Genomic DNA, 20,502 nt, shown 5'->3' with positions numbered 1-20,502 from the left:
GAAACCTTTACTTACCTCCACCCTCATCCCCATAAAAACTGATGTCTTTCCACCTTCCACCAACCAGTATCCATGTTCCTGCGCCAAACACCACCCAAACTAAACTAACTTAAAAAACACTAGTGTCAAAATAAAAACATGATCATCAGAAAATACATAAAATTTAAAACTTCCCGCACTGCCCTTCGAAACTAATCAGTAACTGAATTATCACGCTCAAACATCTCATGGGCTCAAAACCAAACAGATGAGTGACAATAAATATAAGTCAAATAAAATTGCCTGCTTAGATTTTCAGCCTGAATTCAATGCTGAATCAACTGTCATAAATTGTGCTCCTGGCAGCACAAGTTAGCATCATCACTGCTACAGGAAAGAGCCACTTTAATTAGTTTTTATATTTGTTACAGCTTATATAGTCTGCCAATACATCGTGTTTCTGAAGGAAAATTATTGTGCTACTCATGTTACAATTATCCTCTGTCAGCATGTAGCTGTTATTTTTCAGCGTCGAATACATCACAAAATTGACACTTACGACATTTCTCAAGTAACACTTCCAAAAACTTTTTGACAGTGATACTTGCCACAAATGTCCCACACGAAGCAGAACACCTGTTACAAAGTTGTTTCCTCACAAATGCCAATTTTAATACAGTGTCCGTATGTGACATCACATATTACAATATTATGACATCATAGATCGAAGCCAAACTCCAGTTGACCATCCTGCAATGTATTGGCTATGAATCTCAGTAAGCAACAAATAAGTTATAGAATGTAATATTAATGTTTTCTACATTGTGATTTGGAATTTAACCAGTGTCCAAAATTCATTATTAATGTTGGATATTAACAAACTTGTGATGGTTTTGTTGAGGAATGGTTAAAAAAAATTTAATATGGAAAAAAGCAATGTATTCAGTACAGAAAACAGACAATAGAATAATTGAGACAGTCATTCCAAGTTGATTTTTTGCAGTTTTATTCTTATTTTCCCAATGAATGCTTATATTTTTCCTTAATTTTGACATAAGTCTTTGTTGAGTAGTTTTACAGGGGCAATGCATGATTATATAAGAATTACAGTTACTGAAACCTTTAGTAGATTATTGGTAGATACATAACATCCACAAAAATGCAACATACTCTGCCTGCCAGAATGTTGGTAGGTTTCCTGTTTACTGGTATAATTTTTGGATACCTACATATTGTTACTTTGAGAATGTTGGATATTTCATATCTATTTTGTTACCACTAAATAATTTAAAACAATATATCATAATTCACTGGAGGAAAAACATTGTTGCAGATGAAAACAGACGGTGCAGTTCCTAACAGTGAACTGAAATCCATCGACAAAAAAATGAAAAGAAAGCAAAATAAACTGAGAAAAATGTCTGCACTATTGGAAATAACAAGATTGAATGACAAAGACAGAGAGGTGAGAATTTTATTCAATCTTTAAAATATTAGATGTGTAAGTCAAAAGTAAAATAAAAACTGAAATTTTTTGGCTGTTTTCTGTTGATTGTTTGCTGTATTGAAAGACTTGACATTACTAAACTAGATATTCTTCTATGGAAATGAAAACTTCAGAGAGCCTGCTACTGACTTGTAATCTTAAATTATGGCAGTAACATTGTTTCATTTTGATTTTAATTCTAATGTGAAGATAATGGGCTGAAACATTCTGATAAAATCTTCAGAATGTTATATTCAAAATTTTGTAATAATGTAGGCATGCAAAGTGTGTTTGAAAAATGACTAAAGTAGTGTAAAATACTAATTTTATCCAACTTAGATTCTAAGTCCCTGTATCCTTCAGAGTGCTCCTGTACATTCACTATTCTGCTCCAGAAGTATTTCCATGTGTTGTGGAGTCCTGAATAGCTCCTACTTTGCCCATTAAAATTTTTTCTTGCTGTCATCAATAGTATCTAAATTGTGCCCTTAGAGGACAGATTTTAATTCTGGCCTAGAATGCCATATGAATTGAGATTGGGGGTGAATTGGGTGGCCACTGGTTAACAGTCACAGACACAAAACACAGAAACTGACAAAATGGATATGTCAGGCATATTCACAAGGTGAGGGGACAAAGAGTTGTTTTGTAACAATTCTGATAGTTCTGTAAACTTTCTCTTGCAAGTCAATTTTGTGGTAATTATTTAATAGTTTGCTCTTTGATGTCCTTGAAGCAAAAATTGAGTTTCAGTTCCATTGCTATCACATTGAAATTAGTCAAAAGATGTAGGGATGTTTGCTGGCACGCTCATGACTTGACTTTCTCTTGATGTTGTATCTTTAAAAACATTATTTTTGTATGAATATAATCCTCAGCTTGTTGAAAGAGTTCTTTGTAGACATTCAGTGCTTCTGTATGCTTAACGCCTTAAGTTTTCAAATAAGGAGCATACTTCGTAGCAACTTGATGTGCTCACATGTTCAACTTTCACTTGAAACCACACATTGATACCAATTAATATTCCAACTTCTTCTGCAACTTTTCTGATGGCTGGTGCTTTCTGTGCACAATATCTGTGATTTCTCTGAATTTGAACACAAACAATTGAGGTAAGAGACCTTTCTGTTCAAGGATCACTTTAGTTGTAATGGAGAAGGCTATTCATAATATTAGGTTCAACTTAATGTATCACAACTGTAAGCTTACCTGAAAACTTAAGATGTATCTCTTAACATTTTCCCATATATACACAAAATTAAACTATTGCAATGTTGATCCAGTAACAATAGCTCGGAAACTATACAAGATATCAACAATGTTATGTAGGATTGTTTGATGAAAAAAATGCTGTCAATAGCACCTGTGTGGATGCTCCATTGACATGTAAAAAAAGTGATATTACTTTCTAAACAAACTTTATAATATGAGAGTAAGTTATTAATAAGAGTATTTTTGTACCCTTTTTGCAAATGTAATTTCATAAATGCTCATATGAATTGTCAGTTGGGCGCCTCTGCATGCATTATACTTGCTCTATCTGTCCATAAGTTTGCAGATGCTTCCACACCAACCCTAGGTGGGGGGGGGGGGGGGGGATTACTTGGCATCTGCTAACTTCTGATCCAGCAATTACTCTTTCGAGCATCAAAACAAATGCAAAAATGGATCATACTTTATCTGAGCTGTGTACTGATTTTTTAAGCACCTGTAATTTCTGATCAAATATTATTTCATCATATGCATAGCTGTGTGGAGGAATGTTTATTAGTGAAGCAGTAGTATTTCTAGTGAGAGAAGTCCTCAGCATTTTGGTCTTATGGTAAGTTTCAGATGCCTTAACATAATGTCATTTCAGCAAGCATTTGAACCAGATTGGACTACCTTCTGCAAATGCATTAATGCAAGGCCCCACATGTATGCAAAAGTCACCAAAAGGATTATCCCAGTAAATACCTGGGTTCTATTGACCTGAGAAGTGAGTAAACTTTGTTATGAAAGATTCAGTCTTCATTAAAACTGAATAAAGTGTATCTTGATTATTTCACACATACAAATTATTTTTACAACTAAAAATTATCTGTGAAGTCTGAAGCCAGTAAAATATCTCATTCATTGTGTATTGCAGTAGTGTTACAGCAATTTTTCCCACCTCATTTGAGCAAGTGGCATACCTAAATACCTCTTCATAAAAGTATGGGACACTGAAGCATATCTATCTGCAAAATGTGTTTTCTGTAACTAAGTGAGTACAGTAACCCACACCCTGCAGACAAGGTCCCAATATCACTCTGTAGTTCTGCCTGTACTTCATGGTAGTGTTGAAGAGAGTACAAGGCTCAGTAACAAGTAAGCTGATCAGAAGCTGTGTGTGTCACAGATACACTGAATATTCAAGTCAGGTGATTTAGGTGCAGAAGTATAAATCTTGCTAAACTAACTTGGTATCAGTTTCTCATCTGTTCCCTCCAATTAGGTTCAGCTGTGAAGCAGAGTGAAGAGGAATAAATCTAACTGGTCACCGTCACCCACCTTGCAATGTAGAACACCACCCGGTATACAAGAGTCCATTCAGGAGCAGCAGCAGCTTTCAAATTGACTCATCATTCTCACTTGAGTTTCCTGTATTTTTTCTGTAGTTACAGTAGGCAAATTTGAACTGTTTCTTTGAGACATTACTGAGCTCCCTCACCTTGGACAGTCTGTTTTAATACTACATCTCTAATGGCTTTGAACTTGATGGGATGTTGTAACACGAATAAAGTAACTATGTGGTTGACAGATTGTACTGATGAGGGACAGTGTTGCTGGTGTACAGCCAGATACACGACTGAACTGAATGGGCTGATAATTTGGTGGAACATTGCTAATATTAAGTTCATAGGTCTACTGTCATTTTCAAATTGATTACTAATTCAGCATGTGACAGTTTATTAAATGTCAGTATAAACATCCAACAAAAATGTGCTAATTACAGCACACTGTTGTCATGCAGGACCTACAATCCAAGAGGCCATGCTCTGCCAAATGTGTTGACAATTTCAGGATTGCCACAGCTGGTTCTTAGCATTTAGGTGAACATGTGACTGTTCAGCTGTTTGCTCAGTGTTCACACAAAATACTGAGGAACCCTTAAATAAATCCACAGGAATACAGGTCTAATTGTGTGCTTTTTGACATCTGCTACCTTGTTTCTAGAAATACCTCCCCTTTACAAAGTTTATGCCTAGCGGTCCACAGAAATTAGGAGCAACAAAGTGGTGGATGTGTCAGCAAATGATATCCACTCAATACCTACATTGGCACAATGCAAAGAGCTGCCATGTGTTGTGAAACAGGCCATCTAAGTGTTGTGTAGTTCCTTTCAGTTAGAAAGGTGAAACAGTCCTCCTCATGTGCCACAGGATTGGGAATTCCCTCTGATGCATAGATTTCTGACCCACTGAAAGGATCCATCACTGTGGGGTGCTTGTGGAATGTGGCAATATATATATCTTACTTGGAAGAGTGCACTTGTTACACACAAGGGAAGTCTTTAGTTTGTCTGCATAGTTGTCCTTGACATTTAGTGCAGCCATAAAATGTGAAACAGCTTTAACAGTTCTCTGACGTTGTAACTTCCACCACACACAGCAGTGCTCATGACATCAAAGGGTGTGAGCCCACACAACTTATTTAGTGTTCCTAATAAAAGCAAAGTACCATGCCCCGTTACTTCTATTGAGCATCCACACAGTTGAGCTTCCATGCAAAAGAAACCTCTTTCAACACTGTTCAGTGAAGTCTTACATAAAAGTAAATTTTACAATTGCAAAGGCTTTTACCTATGTTTAATTTCTCAAATAGAAACTAATAATCAGTTGACTGGAACTTTAGTTAAGAATTCTTTTAAATAACTCCCAATCCACCGAACATCATGCATCACACAAGAAATTGGTTGCCAGTTTCATATTTTAATTTCGTTGATTATGTTGTTAAGTATCTCTGTAAAAGTTTTCTTTGTAACTGGAGATATCTTATTTTCAGGCAGGAGCTTTAAAACAACAGAAAAGGGAAGCTGATGCTATAGAGGATTCTTTTTCAGAATGGCAGGAAACAGGCCAAATAAAAAGCAGCAAAAGGTTAAAAGTGGAAGATACAGAGGAACAGTCCAAAACAGTGAGTGAGTTTGTTTTTGTGACTATTTTAGTCCCAACATTTTTTAGTATCTGAAAAAGTTTTGTGTGCTAGGTATGTTTTGCTGTAGCTTAAGGCTGTAATATCTACATTACAAAAAGTATGATCTTTTAATTCACAACTTTTAGACTTTGTAGTAAGATAACATCTTGCCATCAGACTTGTTGAAATTTATTTGGGTGATTGGGTGGTGTAGTGCTCATTATGTTGATAATTTTCATGAATTAAAAGTGCATAAACCCAATTACAGTTTTTAACCAAGTGGACTCAGTTGAGCAATTTCACAATTCACAATAATGACTCAGTCCACTGTAGCATGGATTTTGAGAAGACAAGCAGCTGCACTAAAGCAAGACCTTGTAGTTAAATGTGCTAACTGTGAGATTTCTTGTGTTCTGTGTGTGTGTGTGTGTGTGTGTGTGTGTGTGTGTGTGTGTGCGTGCGTGCGTGCGTGTGCGCGTGTGTGCGTGCGTGCGCGCGTGCATTTGTGCATGTGAGAGAGAGAGGGGGGGGGGGGGGGCCTTGTCACATTCACATTGAACAGTGCCTCCTTGCTGGGTAGGTGGTGGCTAAAACGTTGTAGCTGGTTTCAGAGGATACTACAAAATTTAATCACGACTAACCAGGCCTTATATATTTTAGGTATAGTTTAATTTCTTCGTGGTAAAAATTGCTTCATTTATTAAAACCTTGCAAAACTGGGGTATTTAATTGAACAGCAACCTGGAAACCACTAAAACTTGACAGTACATTTATCACTGGTTTGAATCTGCGTGGGTATTGAAAAAACACTAATCCTTTTTGTAGCAGTTGTTTTGTTAGTAGATACAACTTTTCGTATAAGCAGATTGCATGTTATTACTAGTTCCTAGTGTAAGATTGTAATTTCAGTTTTCCACAAAATCATAGTGGGCAACCTGTTATTTCGCTACTGTTTTCAGATTACACGAGTCTTCATAACTTATGTAAATAACTGTAAAAGGAAATTGTAAGATTAAATCACATAGGAATTGATTCTAGATGTAACATGTTACATATGTGTGCCGTTAGCATGTAGATCATTACCAGTATGTAGGTTAAGCTAGTAAATTTGGGTATATTATATGTTTTGTCTTGATAGCTGGCCAGTTTATAGTGTAATAAATATTCCAATTTGAGTTGTTGTTGTTGTTGTTTTCATCTCATTGTTGTTATCGTTATCAGAGCACTAGGATACAATGAAATAAAGTTTACTTTTTGCAGGTAAAAGACATTGAGAATTTAGCAGCAGAAGCCAGTAATTCAAAACCCTCCAATCACAGGAAAGAAGGGAGTAATGATAGCATGTCTGATAGTTCTCACAGACTATCAAGGACGGGAGAGAAGTTTCTGTCTGGTGAAGAATTCAAAAAACTCAAGGAGGAGCTTAAAGAGAGAAAAAGACTACTTAATGTAAGTTTATTCTGAAGCATTGAAAATTTAATCCCTTTACATTACAGTAATAATTATATTGATCTTTTGGAGAGACTTCCAATTATTTTAACAAGAAATAAAAATATAATCTTCCTCCATGAAATGGGCATAACAGGTTAGTCAATATTATTTTCATATACACATATGAAGTCTGTCTCCCTGCCTGACTGAGCGTAAGTGTTTCTGAGAAAGGAAAAAAAAGTTTAGATCTTTTGTTAACTGTATGTAGACTGTTTGGTTTCAGATTCTTGCTCAATCTTCTGTCATTAGCAAAATCTTTCCTTTGGTCGGTTACTTTCATTACTAAGAAAAAATGGAAGTACCATACCCTGAGGCATTGCCATATTTAATGTTCTCCCATACTAGTTTTGTATTATTTTTGTTTAGTTTATTAATGAAATTCACCAACTGTGGAAAAGGGTGCCCCATAAATTATTTCATCTCAATTGTATCACTAAAATTATAATATCTACAAAATTCAAAATGTTGCAAGATCACAACCTATAAGTAAGAAACTGTTTTTGTTGACCAGTTTTTACAGTTACTGTTCATTTGCTGATATTCATTTTTGTAAAATAGGACCCATTACTGTATATATCACTCTTGAAAGAAATAGTTTCAGTGTTATGGTCTTACTGTAATTTTTAACACCAAATGTTATTCTTATCCTAAGTTTAGGATGTATAACAGTCCTCATTTATTAAACAAATAGTGTCAACTATTAACAGGTCATAAGAAATTATTAATGCTCTTAGAGTTAGCAGTTCCACTGTGAACATTTGTGTCACTGTTACAAAATATACACAGTTGCTCACAAATGTAATATCTTCAAGCCGGCTGCAGTGGTCTCGCGGTTCTAGGCGCGCAGTCCGGAACCGTGCGACTTCTACGGTCGCAGGTTCGAATCCTGCCTCGTGCATGGATGTGTGTGATGTCCTTAGGTTGGTTAGGTTTAAGTAGTTCTAAGTTCTAGGGGACTAATGACCACAGCAGTTGAGTCCCATAGTGATCAGAGCCATTTGAACCATTTTTTAATATCTTCAAAAATTATTCGTAATAAAATGAATTGACAAAGTCAAAATTTTAGTGAACCACCTATTTTGTGAGAAATATGCGGTCAAAGTACAGTTTACACTTATTGTACCAAGGTTACAGCCAAAATGTTACTTTTTTGTGTGCTCGTAAGTTTTCCAATAAAATAAGTTGACTTCTGGTTAATGGAGACTGGTAGTCTGCTCTTAAGCGTGGATGTAAACAAATTGCTATTTTAGTTTAAACCATAAAATTCCAAATGAAACCTTGTTGTTCTGAATAGCATTGTGAAGGGTATCAGATTCAAAACACAATCAATATTTCACATTACAGTCATCAGATAAAACTGATGACACTTTGACACTTGTTTCTTGGGTGTGTGGCGGTGGGGGTGTAGACAACTGTGCCTTGTACAAAAGTATAATCTTCGAGGGGTGCTAAGTTAATTTCTTTGTCAATGAAGGAGATCGTTCATTGAATTTATTTTTTCTTTTTCAGCGCACTCCAAAGTTCAGATTGAAAGATGCTGGTGAAAAATCTTCTCTTAAAACCTCAGAGCAGGATCGTACTCCCATATTTCTCAGTGATGTACAGCATTTACTTTTGTATTCAGCACTTGGACATCACTCTCCATATTGGCCATCAAGGTAAAAGTTAACTTGATATTGCATTACTATAAACATAAAAATCAACTTACACATTTCTCTATTACATAATTCATTGTCTTTGCTATAACCTCAAACTCTTACAGTTTCTGTGTAATATATTGAACATGTTTAGACTCTGCTTGATATGGGGATCAGTGGGTATAAACAGGCAATCTACTCATAACATTTTTAATGCTCTGATAAGATGGTATAAGCTTGTTATGTTTTCCAAAAATATATTAAAGTAACTTCAAAGTGGTTATTCTTTCATAGACTCTGAAACCTCTTAGTTGAAACTTCCTAAATGTATTTCCTGTCACTGTTTCATGTAATATTAAAAGATTTTAAGGATGATAAAGATAATGATGGTTAAATTGTTATGGTAGTTAGGGTTTGTATCTTACTAGAAAGAAGATTCCACATTTTTGTACATACCATTTTCTCCACTTTCCAGTATGATAAGTTCTACAACAATAGTAGATGCAGGATGACGTATTGAAACTGCTTCTGAGTAAAGTGAAAAGATGTTCATAAAAGAAAAATTATCTGGTAATATGTTTCTTGGCATCTTTCCTAAATTCAAATGTCCCTCCATACTTAGATATCTTTTATTGAAGTTCCACTACTTCTACTTTTGCTGGTGCAGCAAGATTAAGTGAAAACAACTTAATTCTCACAAGTACAGGTGGTGTCATCTGGAAAAATACAACCGTTTGAGTCATGTAGTATTGCTGGTGGTTGATGGCTTTTCAGTGAATGATTTCATTGAAAATGAAGACAAGCTCTCTGATTTGGCTAGTTTGTATCCAATAAAGGTGGAAGTTGTTACACCTGCTGCCTACAGAAGCTGTCTTGTACAGGATATTGCAGCTGTACCACTTACAGGTGTTCAGAAAACCTCCCTTGCTGCAAGTAGGTAAAAAATTCTAATTTTTTGTTAAAATATTAGAGTTGTTTATGGCAGCTTTAGTTATTATAACTAATGGAAAATTGCTTTTTATATTTCAGAATATGGTAGCATGGAATCTGCTGTTAGTGGTGGTAAAGTGTATAAAGTAATGAGAGCTTTCTTTCCTATTGTTGTTCCTGAAGCAAGTAAAGAATCTCAGGAAAACCTCCATCCAGCTGACAGATTTCCACGTACACATCTTCTGCTATCTGTTTCACAACTTCTTGAAAATGGATACCCTTTGTGTATGAAGGGGGAGAATGGCAACAGGTGAGAATCAAATGGCAGGAAGAAAACTGGCATAAGGGCCAAACAACTTCATCATAAGACTAAAGATAGATAGACTTTAAAAAATGTATTCTATAGAGAGTTCGCTGAATAATAAATATTTGAGAAAGTATAAAAATATTAACCTGAGCGATGCTACAGTGCATCAAATCCTCAAGTTGCATTTATTTGGATTTTCGTAGTATCTTTAAACCACTGTCATCATATGTCATAATGGTTCCTTCACTGAAGAATAACTTTCTGCCCCTCATTCTTGGCCATCTGAATTATTTCATTGGTATTGATCTTGATTTCAGTGAGATATTAGTCTCTTCCTGTGTTCTAACCAGTATGATGTGGAATGGAAAGCTTGTGCCAGCTATGAACAGAAAGACATTTACAAGTAGATGTTGTTGCCACTAATGGCCATAAATTTGTTAGAAAACCCCTGTCCCAACCATACTGCAGTCTGTTGCCATAATGTAGAGTTACGTCCTTCTATAGAACAAGTTGCATCTGCAATGCCACCTTATAAAACTAGTAAAAATTATCACCACTTGGCTCTGAATGCATTGCAGAGCTATTCAGTCTGCTTCATGTCTCACTTTAGGTGTATGCCATGCAAACTCCCCACTGTATATCTTCACATATACTCCAGGAGCCATTTTTTTGTGTGTGATAGAGGTACCAGAGCTGTGTGGGCAAAATAACTGTTAATATACTTCTGTATGTGCTCCAGTCTTTCTTGGAATTTTTGAGAGGTATATGTAGGAGCAATTTGATAATTGACTCTTCTAGGAATGTACACTCTTGGAACTTTTGAAACAATAAAATCTCCTTGATGTACAATGCCTTTCTTGTAGCAATTGCCACTGGAGTTCCATGAACATTTCCACAACACACTCGTGCTGATTAAATGAATTGGTGGTGAAATGCACCACCCTTTCTTGGATCTTCTCTCTCTCTTCTGTTAGTTCAACCTGTTACGGGTCCAGTAAATGGTAAAAGAACCCATGTCAAACCGATCGATCATAGTCTTAAGATTACTTTAAATGGATGCTAAGATTTGGTATTATTTACATTTTAAATTTTGTGGCTAACGATAACGCACTTTAGTAACAAGTGCTCTTCTATTGAACCTAGTGAACAGTTGCTTTGCACCCTAAGCCTGTCCTGGTCTTGTTCACACCTGAGACACTTTCCATGTCTTCCACTGCATCTCGTGTCCTGTTCTGGATCCTTCATAACCACTCATTGTCTCTGCCACGCCCCTCCCCCCTCCATCTCTCTCTCTCACGTGCACACACACACACACACACACACACACACACACAACTCTTTTATTTTATGTCATATATTTAGACATTACTTGTCTCATAAATGTGATGTACTGACCTATGAGTGACCAAATCAAAAGATTAATTTAAAATGAAACATGATGAACTGTTAGTAGTTTGGAATATCAACAATGTAGGAAAAAACAGATTGCTACTTACAACAAAGAGGACATGCTAAGTTGCAGACAGGCACAATTAAGACACTTAAACATAAACGTTTGGCCGCAGCCTTCCTCAGAAAAAGAAAGAGAAACACACACCGTTCATTCAAACCGGAAAGCACAACCCACGCGCACAAGTTTGTGTTTTTCAGGAGGAGGAAGTATATGTAGATGGAATGCATGAGACATTTTTTCTTACTTGTCCGTATTTAATAAGAATGTTTTAACAAAACAAGTGACTTAAACCAATTTGCTTCATACTATAATTTTTGTCTACCCAGTCATGTTTCTGTGTTATGCAGATATTTAGACTATGTGTATACAAAAGATGTGTACCAAGAAGTAACACCTTTATCACCAATGTATGCATTAGACTGTGAAATGTGCCAAACAAATGAAGGAATGGAACTAACAAGGATATCACTTGTGGACGAAGAGTTAAAGGTGAGTACATTGTGACGGAAAAGATTTTCAAACATATATCTCTAAACTTTTCAGTGTAATACGATCCAGTATTTATATTTGTGAGACTACAAAATATTTATAAAACATTCTGTTAAGGTGTTCCTGTAGTTCATTATTTAGTCTGGGAGCAAGAGACGTAAATGTGCATTTTATACTATGTGATGTTTCAGTGTGTTGTTGTTGATGCCTTAACAAACAAAATCTTATTATCCAGAAGTTTGGACTCGTGGCATGCAACACTCTCACTCTTTCAAATGTGTCGTGAAATGAAATGTTCAGAACCTACCTTATACTAGCTAAACCTTTTTTTGTGCACAATTTGCAATATAAATTATTGCTAAAGAGTCAGCAAGCACCTAACTGGGACTGACATTATCAGCAACATTCCAAAGGCATGAAAAAGTGTATATAGTGCAACCATTATAAACTCTTTGAGACCTTTGTGTTTTGCTTCGTTTCTCACCATATTATTATTTTAAGAAATAGGAATTTTTTGGGATGTGGGCAGTCAGCAGTGTTGAAAGTGAAAATGCACACATGATGCATGCAGCATCTATTTTTCTGTTTCTTTATGCCAAGTTTTTTATTTATATCGATATAGCACTTTTCAAGTTTGTTTGATTAAAACATTTATGAATATGATCAAATGTCTGTTATTAGTATAAGTTTATTTTTTAATATTTACAATGCAATATTGCTGGTATTAACATCATTTGTTACAGTGCAGATTGTTTGAATAGTATACAGCTTGCTGAGATTTTCTATCAACAACTTATATTGCTAATAATGCATAAAACGTGAAAGCTAGTATAAGGTAGTTTCCAGACATTATGTTTTATGTTCTTCAAAAGAGCATGGGCATCACATGCCTAGAATTTAAAATTTTTGGTTATAGGCTTTCATTTGTTAAATCATCAATGTTTTACATTCAGGAGCTTCCTGTTAAAAGATAAAATTATTAACAGATTTCATTTGCATTGCTGATAGCTGAAATACAGCTAATCCAGTTTTCTTATAATACAAATGGATCAAAAAGTAATGCCTCCTGTATCATAAAAAATTTAATAATGAACATATCACAGCAGAACTCTGACAGATCATAGCCTGAACTGTCCTCTACACAACACTACCATTCATCATAATCACCATGCATTTATACACATTTGTGCTGTTGTTGAACCAGGCATCAAAACCAGTTTTGAAAAAGTCAGGTTTTTGTTTCAGAAGACCCATGATTTTAAGCTGTCTGAACCTCATTAATTAAGAAAGTATATAAGGACACTGCAACAGGCATTAGCAATGTACAGTGTTGTGTGAAGTAGTTTGATAATGGAGAAATGGATGTTGCAGATAAACTGTGCAGTGGCCAGTAGGCATCTATCACAGGTGCCAGGATGTGCTGATGAAGTGATTCGAGGAGCCAGACATGTTAGAGTTCACAATCAACAACTTTTAAAATCATTCTGAGAAAAATACGGTATATGTTCATTATTCAGAAAAATGTTGTAAATGTTCATTATTAAATGTTTTAAGACTACTTTATGGTAAAAATGTGAATAAGTTGTATAGGCAGCATCTCTGTTTTTCAGTGCCCTGTGTAGATCATAAATTTTCAAAATTTATCTTTTATTTATTATGAGAGAAGTCATACAGATTAAAACTATCTCCAGACTGGAGGTAAAACCCAGACCCTTTCCCTTTGTGGGCAATTCTTACATACCGTCTGTCCAGATGTGCTTTTGCATCTTTTCCATCTTCTTCTTATCTAGCTGTACTAGCACATTAGAATCCATATCATGTTAACGACAGTTAATAGTACTAGTTTTGCGTGTACTATGTGACAGTGTTGTTTTTCACAGCTGTGGCCACAAATTGCTCTGTTTTACATGCAGCCATCTGCAGTTGTTATGGAAATGTCAATCTAATTTTTTGATTGACATTTTGAGACAAAGATTTGTCTTCATCAGTGAACATCTACAGTAATTTGGATTTGTTTTTTAACAAATGTAAATCAACCATATCTCATTTTGTGTACTGTTGAAGCTCTATATAATATATAACACTGAACCTTTATGAACAGGTGTTGTATGATACGTATGTGAAGCCTTATAATCACATAACAAATTATTTAACAAGATATTCTGGTGTATCAAAAAAGACACTTTCAAATGTGACTGTACGTCTAGCAGATGTTCAGGAAAAACTGAGGCAACTGCTTCCTCCAGATGCCATTCTGGTCGGGCAGTCTCTTAACAATGACCTGCATGCTCTTAAGGTAAGTAAATGTTAGTTTATAAGTTCATTCAGTCACTGATGGTGAAATAATTTCTTAATCCGTTGTTATCAGAAAAACCAGTCTGTTTATGAAAATAGTATAGAATATTTGGGGAGTTACTTGTGTTGAAAGAAAAATTTAATCGACCGCAGACCCACAACGCTTTAATGAGCGTGCACGTGGCATGCATGGGTACTGAGCAATTGCAGTACTCCTTTCCTGTATGGCAATTCCTGCTCTTCTTCTTCTTCTTCTTCTTTACTTCCCCACCCCCTTCCCACTATTACTTAATTTTTGCTCATTGCCCTGGTTTTCATATAGGTTTTTAACTCAACTTATTCTCGTGATCCCCTTACATTAAATCTTACCTTTTTATTTTCGACACTCCCCAGGTTTCACCTCCATTCTTCCTCAAATTCTCCAAAGTGAGGATTACGCAGGGAAGGACTCTGTGGTACTTGGGTACCTGAAGGGTATATTATCCTGTCAATCTGCCATGTAGTAGCCAGTCCATTGTAGGAGGGTACCTACACAGTCATAGCCCTTTGACAATGCATGGTTTGCACTGCTATAGTTGGAGTCGTGAATAATGATGGTAGAGTTTAGGCTTGTTCTGCATACCACATGACACTTTCTACAACAGTCATTGATAATTTAGTAGTATCTGAATGCTCTGCTGTGGATATTATATGCAATGCATGAATTATATATAATCATAGCGAGTTATTTAGTGAATTTTTATTCCTCTGGATGCAATTGTTATGGCTGATGGTGGTGGTGAATGACAAATTCTGCACAGGCAAGAGAGAGACATGATTTGCAGGACACAAACACTTTCATCAGGCACTAAGGTTGTTTATGCACATACAACCACTGTCACTTGGAAGCAGAACAATGCAGTCCTTGTCATTGTCTTGACTGGTGCAAACTACCATCATTCATGGGTTGGATTCTAGTATCTGCACAGTAAAGTCTCTATGCATGCCAAGGAATAGGTGCCCATTCTCATTGGGCTATTGAGAACCTGGCACTTATCAGGCAAATTTGGAAAAGGTAAATTAATTTTATATTCCTTGTAGGGGGAAAAGGTTGTACATTAATTCAACACCTATCATTTCAGATGCTTCATCCATATATAATTGATACCAGTGTAATTTTTAACCTCACGGGTACTAGATCCCGAAAAAGCAAACTTCAACATCTCTCTGAGAGGTTTCTGGGAGAGGAAATACAGGTTAATAATCAAGGACATTCTTCTATAGAAGACAGCCAAGCATGTATGAAACTTACACAACTAAAATTGGCACAAGGTTTGTTTATATTTAAATTCAGTGTTGAAATACATTGTTGTATGAATTTAATTGCTACTTTTACAGTTTATAGGCATGAGAAGACTGTTTTAATTGTACATTACTCTTTGTTTATTCATTTCCCCTCTTTTGTACACTTACACACAGGCATCATAATATTCTGTCCAGTGTGTAAATATTAAGAAGCCTACATTATTATGGACCCATCTACTGTATACTCCTCAATCATTCAACTGCTTATTTCATGCATAGAAATAACAATAATTGGTATACATGTATTTAATGTATTTAGTTAACCACATTGATACACTGAGGAGCCAGAACATTATGACCATCTACCTCATAGCCAGTATGTCCACCTTTGGCACGGATAACAGTGGCAGTGCATCGTGACATGAAAACAAGGACGCATCCGTAGGTCGTTGGAGGGAGTTGGCGTCTCACACACACACACACACACACACACACACACACACACACACCACCTAATTCCCGTAAATTCCTAGGAGGAGGGCCATGAGCGAGCACCATGTTCAATCACATCCCAGATGTCTTTGATCGGGTTCAGATCTGGTGAGTTGATGCGGCCACCACATCAATTGTAACTCATCACTGTTTTTGGAACCAGTCCTTCGCTCTCCTGGCCTTCTGACGTGGCACATTATCTTTTTGGGAAATGCAACTGCTGTCTGGAAATATGATCATCATGAAGGGATGTTTGTGGTCTGCAACCAGTGTATGATACACTTTGGTCATCATTATGCATTGCATAAACTCCACTGAACCCATGGATGCCCTTTTGAATGTTCCCCAGAGCAGAATGGAGCTGCTGCCAGCTTGTCTTCATCCCGCACTACAGATGTCAAGAAGCTGTTCCCCTGAAGATTAAGGATTTGCAACCTCCCATCAACATGGTGAAGAAGGTATTGGGATTCATAAGACCATGCAGCACTCTGCCACTGCACCAACGTCCGGTGCCAGTGATCAGCAGGCCATTTCAGTCATAGATGCCAATGTTGGCATGTGCATGGGTCATCAGCTATGAAGGCCCATCATAGGTGTGTTCAATGCACTGGGTTTTCACACACATTTGTATTCTGCTCAGAATTAAAGTTGGATGTTAGTTTCGCCACAGTTCACCACCTTCCTGTTTTACCAATATTCCCGGCCTACGATGTTCTGACATCTGTAATGAGTTTGTGGCCAACTGATCCCACAATGTCTGGATGTGGTTTCACCTTGGTGTCACCACATGTTCAATACACTCACCACAGCACTCCTCAAATACCTGACAAGTCGTGCTGTTTCCAAAATGCTTGTGCCAAGACTTTTTGTTAAGGGGTGAGGGGGGGGGGGGGTGAGGGGGGGGAGGGGGTGTTCAAATGTGTGTGAATTCCTAAGGGACTAAACTGCTGAGGTCATCAGCCCCTAGCCTTGGACATAACTTGAACTAACTACTTACACTAAGCTTGCCCCCCCCCCCCCCCCCCCCCACACACACACACACACACACACACACACACTACATCATATGTGCGTGCATCTGACTAGCATTCATCACTCACCAGGTGACGCTGCCATCACCTGAATGGTTTATATTGATAGTAGGCAAGTGGTCATAATGTTGCGGCCGATCAGTGTACATTGTGACTGAAATTTTTCGTGCATTTTTGCCTCAAATTATGAAAGCTTGTTATCACCTTTGGAACAGCAGTGTTATTGTTAGTCACGTCAGTGTGCCTTAACATTTTAAAAAAAATTCTATCTCCCTTTGATAAAAGTTACTAATGTGGTATCTGTTGTTAGGTATAGAATTTGGTGACGTCATACATGCTGGATGCTTAAGGGCTGAGAGCCAGCGACAAGAAAATAGCTCTTCCACAAACTCACAGGCACAAGAATTAGGCATTAATATTAGTCATCATGCATCCAATCAATATGCTGCCAGTCTGTTCAGCCATGTAACTCGCGTAGACAAAACAGGTAAAATATTATTGTTGTTGCTTCATTGTAATTGCACATTTTGTGAAGAACACACTTTCACTTTCAAATCAAAATCCAAAATCAGATGAGGAATAGTGATTCATTCACAATCAGTGAAAGAGTTTCACAAAGTATGCTCAACTAATTCTGCTGGGAGATGTTGCAGGAAAGACGGTGCTTAATGGACAGTCTTACTCTCTTCAATTCTAGTAACATGTATTTCAAGAATTTCAGTGATCTACTTACAACTTACACAGCAGTGACTGCAAAATTATGAATTTAAAGTTATGTGGTGGTATGCCAAAAATATTTCTTCCTGCCATTCCAGTGGAAAATTGAATAACAATGGGAAACGAATACTGGTGCACTTTATACCTTTTATTGCGCATCAAATTCCAGCTTGTGGAGTACACCAACCAAAACACTAATTGGGTCTTCAGAATCCATTTTCATGGGGTAATTATTTTCTGTTGTTAGTCGACATATTGCACAACTCTCTTGAGTTTTAAAATAAGTATTGATGAGGGACATTTAAATCAGTCACAAATAATTATTAGTGGCTCGTTGTGGTCTGTGTCAACAATCTTTAATTGAATAATAGATTTCAACATCAATCATAAATAAAAACACCTATGTGAAATACTTGCTGGATACATTTCAGAACAATTCTGGTGGATATTATTCTTTCTCTTTCAAAAACTGAGAGTTTCATAACTTCTGTGCTGGCCCTAGCTCATTGTTGCCCATTTGTGAATAAAGTTCTGGGTTTGGTGATTCATAGAGTGAAAGGAAAAAATGTTAAATTCAGAATTGTTACAGATTTCTGCCTCATGCAAATGTACATTTCAAAATATTATGCTTGGGAATGGCTTAGTGCCCAAACTGCAATTGTAAAATAAAACCTTCAACAGCTGAAAGCAAGATGAGATTAAAAAGTTCAGAATTACGTTGAATCTGTTGAAGTGTAAACAGAACTGTATCCCAACCTACATGTTTAGTTGCTTTTACTGTGTACAACAGTTGTGCTGCAGTGTAGATTGATGTTTTTAAAGAGGCTAAAAAATTTGTCAGACTTCCTGAATATGTCCTCAAGATTGCTTCCAAAATAAATTTTCATTATTATACTGAAGTCATCGGAGCAGATGTTCAAAAGTTCCCTAATTGCAGTGATTCCTCTAGTGTCATTAAAGCGATACAGTGTGAATTCCTTTTTTCCCCTACATAAATAGGGAAGGAATGGCAGACTGCTGCATACCAGATGTAGTGGAAATTCATGAAAATGAGATCATCAATGAAGCAGCAACTTGAGCTTCCTGTGTGGAAGACAATCACAGCACAACGTGTACCCCTCCCCATTTGGGGTGGGAGATAGAGAGGTTATATTCATAGAGCAACTTGGCTGTGGAGTCCCTCTTCCCAACAGTTGAAGTGCAACATCATTCTGAAGTTTTCCCATAGAGGGCTTTGCCATTTGACCAGTTGATCTATCAACATGTGTGGAAATCTGAACACAATAATTTGGAAGAATGTGTTTAGAATTGTGATTCGAGGGCTGATCAGTCAAATTTTATCTTGCAGCGAGACAAGTATGGCATTAGCTTTGAGACTCTTGTGTTACAGTGTTAAGTACTTTTTCACATATTTTTAAGGTAGCTGGTTTTGCATTCTTTTTTGTGGATGATCAGTTAACCATGATTCACATTTGTTTATTGTGGCAATATTGATAATGTTTTACAAGTACTTCAACACTAGTTCTTATTTAAAAAATAAAAACAAAAATTTGTGATGCTGTGAGAAAGACATGCTATAGGAAGTGAGATGTGTATTTGAATTTAATAATTGAATTTCATAAAATGCAATTATAAAGTATTTTGAAAGAATTTGTATGTAGTAGTAGTAGTAGTAGTAGTAGTAGTAGCAGCAGCAGCAGTGTTACAATTTTTAATAATAATCACCAATTCTTATTTACTGATAGTCAGATAAGATATTCCTCTTCTCTTTTCAGCATCAATTATCGGCTGTGGTGAAATAATTCAGAAGTACTCGAATTATATATCTGACTCACTTTTGAAACCAAATATAGGCACTGAAGATGCTTGTACTAAACAGCTTAAATGTGAGGTACAGAACTCGGCGAAGGATGTTGTTCGACGAACTTGTGAAACTATGCTGGAGAACTTCTTCACTCTTGCACATGTAGAAATTGCGAATACAGATGATGAGATTGATAGCTCGTGTAAACGTCTCAATAAATGGTGTAGACGTTTGTTTGAACATGTTGCAGTTAATGGTTTATCAGTTGTGTTGTTCAGTGGCAAAAGCAGTGGTCCAAATGGTGCGTGTTTTATCTCGCTCAAGAACCCTTTCACAAGAATTAAAACATGTTAAACTTTCTTGTTCATTGTGTGGAAACTGTAAAGGAGGAGAAAAGTCTGTTAAGTGAGAAACCTATGTAAGATCAATCGACCGACCAGCCAGCCAGCCAGCCTGTTGTTGTTCTTGGTGTATAAGTCCACAAATACACAAGTTTCTCTGTTAACCTGTTGTGTGGTTTTATTACATAGAATTGTGTCCTTTCTTCATTGTTTTTGATTCAGTGCAGTCTAATATGAATCCTGATGTCGGTCCAAGGATAAGAAGCTTTGAAACGAACGTGACATTCGTACCACAGAGGGTATTGCCAAGATAGCAAGGGTTGCTATAAAACATGTATGGCTATGTGAAAGTCTATTTAGACACAATAAAGATGGCAGTCTTTTCTAGAACAATCTAATATTCTCAGGGTAAAGCATTTTTATCTTAAAAAAAAAGTAATTCCATGTGTTTAATCTAGAATCATAATTTAATTTTATTGATTTTTGTGAATATAAGATTTCAAAATACTTAATATTTCAAAGAGTGTCAACTATATCAATATGATTCCATGTAAATTATCCTGATGTTTAACAGCTGTAGATAAATAACTGCATATTGGCTAATAGCG

At 36.4% G+C, this 20,502-nt stretch overlaps 1 protein-coding gene across 1 annotated transcript in view; it reads left to right on the top strand.

The window, feature by feature from the left end:
• The window catches only part of LOC126356136 (uncharacterized), a 35,756-nt gene extending 15,698 nt beyond the window's left edge, over positions 1-20,058 (top strand). The window contains exons 2-12 of the mRNA XM_050006845.1: positions 1,313-1,444; positions 5,492-5,623; positions 6,884-7,072; positions 8,624-8,772; positions 9,458-9,684; positions 9,781-9,991; positions 11,789-11,930; positions 14,032-14,226; positions 15,347-15,536; positions 17,343-17,519; positions 19,525-20,058. Coding sequence (XP_049862802.1) covers positions 1,313-1,444; positions 5,492-5,623; positions 6,884-7,072; positions 8,624-8,772; positions 9,458-9,684; positions 9,781-9,991; positions 11,789-11,930; positions 14,032-14,226; positions 15,347-15,536; positions 17,343-17,519; positions 19,525-19,907 — 2,127 coding nt within the window. The 3' untranslated portion in view covers positions 19,908-20,058. The remainder of the gene's footprint in view (positions 1-1,312; positions 1,445-5,491; positions 5,624-6,883; positions 7,073-8,623; positions 8,773-9,457; positions 9,685-9,780; positions 9,992-11,788; positions 11,931-14,031; positions 14,227-15,346; positions 15,537-17,342; positions 17,520-19,524) is intronic.
• The last annotated feature ends 444 nt before the right edge of the window (positions 20,059-20,502 follow it).

This window comes from Schistocerca gregaria, chromosome 3 (assembly GCF_023897955.1).
Source record: "Schistocerca gregaria isolate iqSchGreg1 chromosome 3, iqSchGreg1.2, whole genome shotgun sequence".
Taxonomy (NCBI): domain Eukaryota; kingdom Metazoa; phylum Arthropoda; class Insecta; order Orthoptera; family Acrididae; genus Schistocerca; species Schistocerca gregaria.
This window is presented reverse-complemented; position numbering and strand designations above follow the sequence as displayed.